Source organism: Pygoscelis adeliae, unplaced genomic scaffold (genome assembly GCF_000699105.1).
Source record: "Pygoscelis adeliae isolate BGI_AS28 unplaced genomic scaffold, ASM69910v1 Scaffold72, whole genome shotgun sequence".
NCBI lineage: Eukaryota > Metazoa > Chordata > Aves > Sphenisciformes > Spheniscidae > Pygoscelis > Pygoscelis adeliae.
This window is the reverse complement of record NW_008824286.1, coordinates 507,216-517,952: the sequence shown is the minus strand read 5'-3', so window position 1 is coordinate 517,952 and position 10,737 is coordinate 507,216. Positions and strand designations below refer to the sequence as shown.

Below are 10,737 nucleotides of genomic sequence, written 5' to 3'. Positions count from 1 at the left end.
GGTGACCGCTGTAACCACCTGGTTTGTGTTGCTTTGTGAAAAACCAGCTGCAGCAAGAGAGAAAGCATGTTGCTGGATCTCCAGGGAGTGAGAAATGCATTGCTCCAACTTTGTGTTAAAATGCAGTTCAAGCTTAAGAAAACGATGTGGGCAATGTCTTGCTGGGAGGAGAGAGGTTTAAATATCTTCGATAGTAAAGGTGTTAAATTAATAAATATCCCCTTTCTCCCTGACTTCTCCCCCAACAATTACATATGGTATGAAAAAAAATTGTACGAGGGTGGCGGCAGGGCAGTGCCCTCCTGACAGAGGCACAGTCCTGCTGTACAAAAGGCAGGACAGGGGGATATCGGCAATGCCATGAGAACAGTTCAACTGACACTTGGCAGGCACAACCCATTAGCCGTACTTACAACTTCTCTGCGCGGCTGGCTGGGGATGGAGTGGTCCCCACTCCCCAGACTCAGCCGTCGCTTCAAATGCAGACATCCCCACAGGGTGTTTGCGGACATTTCTCCCCACCCCAGTTTGTAGGTTTTAATCCGCCTACACATCTTCTTGCTCCACCTTGAGATAACCAGGTTAACACTCTGCTGCCAACATCACCCTGTCCAGTGCGTTCAGCCCCCCCAGATCTTTCTCCCGGGCTCAGCCCACCTCCCTGCAGACCTTGCAGCCGGGAGGACAAGTGTGCACGTCCTGCCAGGTGGAAGGACAGGGGCTCCCCTATGGAGGGGGAATAAATAAAGGACCCGGGAGGCTCAGCAGGCAATGAGGGAGTAATAATAATAAATTGCCAGCACTAATTAACCCGTGCCATCCTGACTCTGTCTCTGCAGCGGCTACGACTTCGACTATGACTATTACAGAGATGACTTCTACGACAGGTGAGCAGGGGAGGCATCAGCCAAAGGGGCTTTCTATGGGGCAAGATCTTCCCTGCAGCACAGCTCCTGCCGTGGGGAGTGAGGTGGGGTGCAGGGTGGTCCAGCCCAGCCCCGTGCGGTGGGGTCTGATGGCCAGGCTGTGCCCCGGCTCACCGCCAGCACTGCTTGGGCTCCAGTTGTGGCACCCAATCGCCAGCACGGCAGGGCTGGGGGTGCTGCAGGGCTGCTTCAGCTCCCCCCATCCTTTCCCCCCTCCCTCCAGGCTCTTCGAGTACCGGGGCCGAGTCTCTCCGGTGCCCAGGGTGGTTCCTGTGAAGCGGCCGCGGGTCACCATCCCCCTCGTCCGTCGCGTGAAGGCGACGCTCCCCGTCAAGCTCTTCGCCAGATCGGCTGCCATTGCCAACAGCTCAGCCAAGTTGAAGCGTGAGTATGTGCGTGGGTGCAGCAGGACGGCGTGGAGACTGGTGTGCATATGGGCCTCCCATCCCCAGGCATGCACCCACAGGGCCAGGTGCTCCCAGGGAAAACCTTAAAAAAACCAAAACATCTGGAAACAACAGACAAAGCAAGGGCCTTTCAGAAGCCTGCAGGCTGCGAATGCAGCAGGGGAAGGTGCATGTACAACCTCAGCATGCCAAAGCCTGGTGTCAGCCTCCACAACATGCCTGGACAACGGACACACAGGCTTTTTTGGGTGTATGTGACCACCTGCAGCCCCCCCAGCTTTCCCTGCCGGTGCTGTAACAGGCAGCAGGGCAGCGAGGGCTGGCAGTGGAGGAGGGCGTGTTGCTGCTCCATGCAAAGCCAGCTGCTCCTTCCAGCACAGACAAGCTCAGATACGCCGTGCAGTGAGGTGTGAGCATCACCTCACATTGACCCCAGGGATGCGAGGAGTAAGTTTCTACCATGGGGTTTCTAGTTGATTTTTTTAACCTGCTCAGCGAGGTGACTTGGGCCAGGCAGAGGGGTGAGGCAGGTGCCTCGGGTGCTCTGCGGGGCACTCAATGCCTTTTTTTCCTTCCTTCCTCCCTCCCAAGTGAAGTGCAGTGAGCTGCAAACAATCAAAACTGAGCTGACACAGATCAAATCCAACATTGATGCTCTCCTGGGCCGACTGGAGCAGATCGCTGAAGAACAGAAGATGTCTGCAGGTCAGTTGGGTGCGTGTGGATGCCTCGGGGCTGGTCCGAGAACAGGCAAAGAGTGCAGGGAAGTGCCCTGCAGAGCTGGCCGTGAAACCATCGCGGCTTAGAGCATCCTCCAGGCTCTGATGGTGAAGTGTCGACCCCCAGGTTCCAGGGTGGAATCACAGGCCAAAATTACATGCCAAAATGCCCCAAATTACAGAATTGGGTTTTTAAATGATGAGATTTTTTTTCTTTTGTGATATAGTTGGTATTTTTTTAGTTTGTTTTCTTATTCTATTCTGTCTGCCTCCCACACTCACTCCGGTGACGCAGAACAATGACCCGCTCTGCCCTTTCCCGGGTTGCTTTCAGGCAGCTTCCTCAAAAATCAGCAAAACTTGCCATTGCAGAAAAAAACCCTAGATCCATTATTCACCTACCAACTGAATTTGGGGGGCCACCAGATTAGTGTCATCAGGCTCCGGACGTTGCCTCCCCCAGCCCCTGATCCTGGTGGCTTGGCTCTTGCTCTCACAGAGGTACGGAAGAAGGCGGATGGCAGCAAAAGTGAAGTCTCACAGGAAGACACGGCATCAGAGGCAGAGGTCAACACGGAGGAGCCGCTGAACGGGGACGAGGGTGAGGAAGAGGGTCTCGCACGGGATGAGTGTGAAGATGAACTGGTAAGAGAGTTTGGGTGGTACATCCCTCCAGCCAAAGGAGTTCAGTAATGGACCACAGTTTTACTGGAACTTACTAAATCCCCAGAAGAATAGTTTTTCCTTCCTCAAAAGAAATCGTTGTATTTAAATCCCATGATTGTTCACAGCTTGTTCTTTCAAACTGTTCTGCTGCTTGCAAAAGCATTGACCTAGCAAATGCATGTGGAGACGCTGAAGAAACATGGTTGGCTCTTGAAATTTGGACCACATTTATCCTTGATTTCACAACTGTTAATTAATGGTTAAAACAAGTTGCTTCGCTCCCAAATAATTCTCAGATGGATTGAAACATATGGCAAAGACAGACCATGTTACATTAACTGCACTTTCTTAACAACGTGCATTTGCAATGCTCTTTCGTCTGGACGGACACCGCATGGCATAAACCTAGTTATAAGGTCTGAGCAAGCCACAACTGCTGTGCTGTACATCCATAGTGAGGGCAGCACTCGAGCGTGGCTGGCCTGATGTCATGCACACATCGGCCCCATTGGTGTTAGTCCTGCCCCGAATAAGGACACTCCCAGTGAACCCAGTGAGCAAATTTTTTGCCTAAAAAGCATCTGGATGGGAGCCCTGTTCTTGGGTACTCTGATGGCAAGGGTAATACAGGGCACTGTATTACCACTGGCAGCACTGTCATTTATCCCAAATTAAGACTCCTCTGAGAAGAGGAACAGCTCCAGACCCAGGAAAAGGGCAACAAGGTGCTGGGGTGGAAGGACAGCCCTGCTTGCTGCCTCTTGCCCAGGACCACAGCCCTGGGAAGCTGGGCTAGCTGGCACAGCTCTCCCGCAGAGGTTTGGGGCATGTCAGGGCAGTCCCTGAGCCTGTACTGAGTGTCTCCTGCAACAGCTCCGCTCCTTCCCCATCCCGGCACCGGTGGCAGCAGAAGTGAGGATGAAGCTCAGCATCCCTTTCTTCTTCCTCACCCCTCGGGTGACCGCACCGCATTGCACATGCGTGGCACTCTCTGTATGGCTAAAAAGCTCCTCTAACTCAAAACATTTCCCAGCTTGCTTGTACTCTTCTACTCTGCCGCACCTTAGTCATGATGGATGAGGGATCTGAACAGAGTCTTTCAACTGTTTCGGTTTCTGGGGCCTCATAGCTGAAGTCCATGACTCCTGCTAAATCTAAGAAGAGGTGATTAAGGGGAGACATCATAACAGACACTATAAAGAAGAAAGGCAAAAGCTGGCTTCCATCTCTGTGTCATTAGGATAAGGAAGGCCAGGTTTGAATTACATCAAGGGAAACAGATGGTAGAAATTAGGGGGAAACTTGCTGATGCTAATGACGATAAAGCAGCACGCAGCCTGTCAACAAAAAAAAATGTGGACTTTTCTGCCATTAGCGCGATAAGAAAACAGAGTGGACAGACATCTGCTGGCAATGATTTAAGAAGGGCTGGTCTTCATTAAGAGTAGATGAACAAGATGACTGTTCCAGCTTTCTTCTATCTCTGTTTTCTTTAGGACCAGGCTCTCTGGTCCTAAAGTGGCATTGAGATCAGAAATATTTTACTGCCAACATCAGACAGGCTCACATGTGCTCAGCATGGGGCAGGTTAATGTGTGTAGTTCGTCTGCAGGGATCTTAAACACTGCAAGGCGACTCACAAAAGCCATCCTTTATATTTTGCTCCTGACTTTACAACACTGAACAGTTTTGAATTCTTTCCAGTTCCTCGGGAGTGACGTCTTTATCCCACATCTCTTTGGCTTACACACATCAGTGTAGCCTTCACCACCTACTGTCCATGAACATGGTGCCCACACCAGTCCCTAAAAACATTATCTACCCTTGGCTCTGAGGGGCAGTGGTGTCGCAGGAGAAGAGTCAGAGGTCACTCAGACAGATCTGATCTAGTAGTTAGTATTGAGTTCTAATCAGTAAATTTAGGTATGTGAAATATTTAATAAGTACAGTTGGAGTGGTGGTCAATACTCTACTATCTACTACACAAAGTTAGTATGGGATACAAAGATTATCGTGTAAGGTTACTATACTTATCTTAAATGTTACCTGCATGCAAAAAAAAGTCACTTACCAACCCATCGATGCCTGGTGTCAGGTCAGGGATCTCTCAGCCTCAAGGGGTAACCTTGAGAGGCGTCCCTACTCAAGGGGAGATCACTGCCGCTCAGCCAGGCGCTATGGAGGGAGAGCTCAACGGGCCCTGATGGCTGCAGGTATTTATAGTGTAATGTGGTTGATTCATAGTCAGATTTGCTGCTGTGTTCATGCAGTTTCAGCCGCTTATCAGCCCAATCTCCAGCCAAACTGTTTTTTTGGGTTTGGTGCTGGGTTCTCACTGATAGCCTCACACAATAGGATTAACTTTGTTTAGGCCTACTTGCTAAGCTTCTGCCTGGACCAAAGTCCAGTTAGTTCAAACAGGAAGAATGCATCCATCACAAGTGGGAAAGACATAGTTTATGCAAGGCAGGAACCAGACCTGCCAATACTTGGGCATTACCCAGCACAGAGACTTCCCTGCCATGAACCTCTTCCCAATGGTGACAAGTGGGGAAGATCCAATTGGACTTGGGTCTAGGTCCCACCTATACTCTGTAGACAACTGTAGGATGTCTCCTGGGGACCAGCAGGCCTGAGCATCCCCGTTTGTAGGGGAGTTCGCTGAACCAGAGCTCATGTGAAAATACTACGGGTAAGCAGAGTGGTGCTTCACAGTGGTGTTAGCCCCAGCTGGGTGAGGGGGAGCATTTTAGACCCCAAGGGAGTCAGGCACACAATTTCCATTGAAAGTCAATGGAAGCTGGGCAAATACTTCCTTTCAGCCCCACTTCCAGTGCAAAGTTGGCTGCCCTGGTTTTTGTGCAAAAATCTCTACTTGGCCTTGGTGAAGTTTCCAACATCACCTGAGGAAGTCAAGTCCAAAAACATGCTGCAGCCAACAGGGAGAAGGATGAAGGGGTGTTGTTTTTTTTTTTTCTTTTCCATGTGTTTTGTCACTAGGCCCCTTGGTCTTCCGCCCTCCATTGAGCAGTGAGCTTACACTTTACTTAGCCTTTCTTTTGCTGCTGGTGTACCTATAGATGCTCTTCTAACTCCATCACTGCACACTGGAGGGATGGCACTATATTCCTCCTGGGTGGCTCAGCTCTGCTTTCCATTTTCTAGGTTCTGCCTTTTTGTGTAGGAAAACACTCGGTTGGGAGCTTGCTGTTCATCCATGCTGGCCTCCTGCCACACCTGCCTGACTGCAATCAGAACGGGCCATTCTTGTGCTTCAAGGCAGGTGTCCTTGAAGGTTACGCAGATGCCCTGGCCTCCTTGGCCTCTGGAGCAGTCTCCCATGGGATTTTGCCAAGCAGATCCCTGAACAACCCAAAATCTGATCTCTTAAGTTCAAGGATTTGATTCTGCTCTTTATCTTGGTCACTTCTCTCAGGATTCTTAGCTTCACAGTGTCATGGTCACTGCACCCAAGACTTCTCTCCATCTTCACATCTTTGACCAGTTCTTCCTTGGTCATCAATAACAGTCCAGAAGAATGTCTCCCCTAGTCAGTTGGTCAGTCAGCTGTGTCAAGAAATTGTTCTTGACGCTCTCCAGAAATCTTCTGCGTTGCTTGCACCCAGCCCTGCTGCCCTCCCACCAGATATCAGGGTGGTTGAACTCCCCCAGGAGTACAAGGGCCTGTGATCAGGAGGCTTCTTCCAGCCATCCAGAGGAGACTTCGTATCAGGTGGTCTGTAGCAGATGCCTGGTATTCTATCCCCTGATCCTCACCCACAAGCTCTCAGCTGACTCATCACTTGTTCCAAGGCAAATCTTTGTGCATCTGGGCTATTCCTTTGCCCAGAGCACATGCCACCTCACCTGGCTTTCCTGAAGAGCCTGTTCCCAGGGCCCCACCTGCTCTGTAATTGCAGAGAAGGAGCCTTTATTCTGTTGCCAGAAGTCGCAAGCCTCCAGACTTCCCTCTCTTGGGAGTCTCCATCCACAGGTCCTTTGAGCATAGTCTCCAGCTGTCCCTTCTACATGCATTGCAGTCCTGAGGCTTTTCCCCTGTAGGGTCTCTGCAAAGACCCTGTTGGTCTCCCTGATTGTAAAAATCTATTTATCTCACCCAGTGCCCTGTAAACCAGCCTGCTGCTAACAAGGTTGGGACTGGGCTCCCTTGCCTTTCCTTTCAGATTACCTAGCATCCCCTGCAGACATCTCCTGGATCCATTTCCATCTCTCAAATATTCACCACAAAATTTGGCCTATGCGGGAGGTAAAATACTACCGCTGAGCACCTAATTCTTTTCATGATACTGCATTGCAGAACGGCTCCAGGAGGGGAACTTTCACATGCCGTGCTTTCAAAACCACTGTTGCATGGGGAGTGGTTCAGCACGCCGGCACTGTTGTTGTGCCTTTGGAGTGACGATTATTATGAGTGTTATCATTCTGGATGATGAGTTCTGCTGCAAACTGGGACCAGCTTCTGTGTTCAACAGCAGAGTCATTACATTGTGCATGATTTGCCATTGTGGACTGACTGCACCTTTGCACCATTGGGCAGTTCCAGTAACACCAGTTCCCTGGTGCGGGCCATTCCTAGGTCCCAAATTAACTTCTCAGAGTGTTACAACAAGGCATGAGCTGTGCAAGCACACGCAGTAAACTTTATGAAAGTGCTGAGCATGGACTCAACCTGGCCGTGCAGAAATTAAGCATCCAGGCTAAGCATGGCAACTCATGCCACAGGCTCAAGACCTTCCCTGGGACATGCCCACTGGAGGTGCTGACTCTGGTTGTAGCCCAGATCAGACACCTGACTTTACACAAGGGAAGGTGGGCTTAATTTCCTCCCAGTCCCTTTGAAGTTCAGCAGTATCCAGACTTCAAAATCCATGAGGGAATCGCATCCCAGGTCTGTTTGGCAGAGCCCTTCCAGAATAAGGAACCAGAGGAAATTTTTGGTTTTGCCTGGGACTGTGTCTGCCAGAAACCACAGCCACAGCACCCAGCGTCCACATCAGATGTGTTTTGTAGCTCCTCCACCACGCTGAGCAACCTGACACTGCTGGCAGCATGCGAGCTCTCCCACAGCACAGCATGGTACCAGCTGGTCACCGCATGTGAGGCGTCACGGTGTCCCAGGCAGGGCAGGAGGGACACGTGGTGATTTACTGTTTCTGGTTCCCTTTTCCCTCCAGGAAAACAGCCATTACACAGATGTGGAGGATGCCAGGCTACAGTAACCAGGTACAGCTCACACACTGCCTTTTAGAGGCTGATTCTGAGCAAAAGCTTTCATTCCGTGCATGTTGGGGTGGGGGGTTGCTGCTTCAGAAGATGCTTTTTTCCACTGATCCTGTGTTTTCCTAGCACTGAGCCTGGCTGCTCAGCTGGATCACTGATCAACCCCTCACTCCCTTTCGTAAATCACAAATCTTTGAGGTTCAAGGAAAATTATGTACCTTCCCCCCCGCCCCCCTTCTCTCCTTGCAGCCCGTTCAGAACAGCAGTGAGCAACAGTGTGAGGAAAGCACGAGGCTAAACCCTGTCCTGGCACATTGAGCAAGATGAGCTGAACTGAAGTGCTGCTGTCATCTCCACCTGGCATTCAAAAGGATAAACATGGCCCGACATCTTCCATCCATCTGTAAAGCAAAGACAAAGAAAACTCATCATCCCAGTGAATCCCCACTACCCCGTGCAATGGATTCGGAGCTCGGCAGCCAGCAGAGGCAGGAACCAAAACCTGCACAATCCATAACCATCACTGACTGGATAACGGGAGAGCAGTTGTGTCACCAAATGAGTCAGAGATGTTATAGAGCTGTTTGTAGGAGAGGAGGGAGAACTAAGCCTAACCCAATAAAGACATTTTTTCCTGTGCTAGGTGAGAGCCAGAGCATTTGCTAACTGGAGGAAAGTACTGTCTCAGTTTGGACAATTTGTGTTCTCACGCTAAAGGTCGTGTTGAGGAAGAGGGTGTGCGGTGAGCTGTCCTCCCAGAATGATCACCTCCTGTCGTGTCTCTTTTGCCCCATGAGCTGCCACAGCTACATGGTCACTTCCAGGTGGAAAGGAGTCGGTGCTGGTGCATGTACTGTGCTCTTTGCAGCTGCTTGAAGAGAGGGGAAGGGGAAAGGAAGCTGCCTGCAGGAAAGCAAGTGATCCCAAGCAGGAGAAACAAAGCATACGTCATCTTCAATGATTTGGTCTCCTCGTTCTCCACTGGGAAACCACTATGTAAAGGCTGAGCAAGTCCCTGCAGAGTGAGGGAGTGCAAGCATGTGTGGATGAGACCCTTTTCTTGGACCAGCTGCTCCCTGGAAGGGATGTAATCCACCCACTTCTCCAGCCCAGTGCCAGAGACATCAGTCCCTTTCCCAGGGTGCTCACATCTCCTCTTGCCCCAGCCTCCCTGGGTCTTCACACCAACCTGGCACGCCAGGAGAGCGGCACGACAGCTCCTGCTCCTGACTGCAAAGACTGTGCTCCATCACCAGTCTGACGGGTCTGCGCAGCGTGACAAGTTGCCCAAGCGTAATGAGACTGGTAATGGTGAATACCCTGAGCACGATGCATGTGAGCGTGCAAGCACCTCCCCTGCCTACCCAAATTCAAGCTGCTTTTGACCCATGCCACATCCTGCGAGCAGAGGGCTGCAGCAGCCAGCATGCGGCTTGTCGTGGGAATCCCCTTACACCACAACACCCAAGAGGTCTCTCAGCCTTTCTCTTCTTGTTCATTCCTCCTTCGTGGGCTTATCCAGTTTTTCTGAGTTCAGGGGTAGATAGGACTGAAACTCACGCAGCACTTTATTCAGATCAGATGTGTCCTGCCCGTCTCCCCTGTTCCCCTCCAAAACACACACACACAGATCAGTGCTTTGAATCCGGAATGGTGTCCACAGCTTCTCCTTGGTCAAACCCTCCCAGAAAACGTGGCTCCCCAGGTCATATAGAGTGCTCTGAAAGAGGACTCTTGCTTTCTGCTGCAGTGCTCAAAGCCAGACCTCATCTACGGCATCTCTCTTTGAAGGGTGAAGGGGAAAACAGGTCCCGGGGGCCACACTTCCCTCCCCTGAGGGCCATTCTGGAGCAAACATGGCTCTTGAAGCACAATGTTTTATTTGCATTTCTTAGTTTCAAATAATTCATGAGGGATTAAAGGGATAACCGTGCTTTCCCCTACCTTTTTCCGGTTCCTGTACAATTTATCTGTTGTGTTGTACTGAGCCGTTGTAGAGCTGTTTTCTAGGCTTTGAGAGGTGAGCTGCAGTTTTTGCTATGAACTGACTGTGATGCTGATGTTTGGGAGAAAGGTGACCTTGTACATACAATCCTGTATAATAAAAGAAAGAAATCTAATTTGCTTTCGCTCTGTTCTCTCTTTGTCACACACACACACACACACACTTTTTTCCTCTATTTCAGACAAGTAAGTCTTCTTTCCCTTTCTAAGCTTCAGCTCTGCCCACAGGATTTGCTTTCCCTTACACAAGGTATATCCCACTGGGCTGAGCAAAACATCTGGGTTCACAGGGGCTCTGGGACTTTTCCTCTGGAGGCCTGGAAACTCATTTGATGCAGGAGAGCAGGGGACAAATCCAGGCCTTTAATCTCTGGACTTTGCACTGATCCAGCTCATAACAGACTGGAAAAATGAGACTGCTGTTCCAGTTTGCACAAGCCAATGGTGCTAACAAATGCTCCTTACGCACAGTGTCTGCTGGCTGTCTCCCCAGTCCCTTCCTTAGCAGAGCAAAGCTCACACCGTGCTGCCAGCTGTGCACGTGTTCACTGGAGTAATCATCCAAACCCTGGCATGTTTGGCACCTGACCTGTGTCTGGAGGGCACCAGTGACCACGTGGGGAGAAGCCAGCTGCTACCACACTTTCAATGCTTTTTTTAAGTTTCCAGTCCTAGAAAGTTGTTGGCTCAGGCCAGGCTCAGCAGTCATCCAGCACCAGAGGGCAAAGCTGCCTATTGCAGCTGTTCCAAGTTCATGGTGAGTCTGGGGATGCT

At 50.6% G+C, this 10,737-nt stretch overlaps 1 protein-coding gene across 1 annotated transcript in view; it reads left to right on the top strand.

The window, feature by feature from the left end:
* The window catches only part of RALY (RALY heterogeneous nuclear ribonucleoprotein), a 110,773-nt gene extending 100,694 nt beyond the window's left edge, over window positions 1–10,079 (top strand). The window contains exons 5-10 of the mRNA XM_009318652.1: window positions 840–887; window positions 1,150–1,310; window positions 1,925–2,038; window positions 2,552–2,697; window positions 7,914–7,962; window positions 8,209–10,079. Of these exons, the coding sequence (XP_009316927.1) occupies window positions 840–887; window positions 1,150–1,310; window positions 1,925–2,038; window positions 2,552–2,697; window positions 7,914–7,958 (514 nt within the window). The 3' untranslated portion in view covers window positions 7,959–7,962; window positions 8,209–10,079. The remainder of the gene's footprint in view (window positions 1–839; window positions 888–1,149; window positions 1,311–1,924; window positions 2,039–2,551; window positions 2,698–7,913; window positions 7,963–8,208) is intronic.
* The last annotated feature ends 658 nt before the right edge of the window (window positions 10,080–10,737 follow it).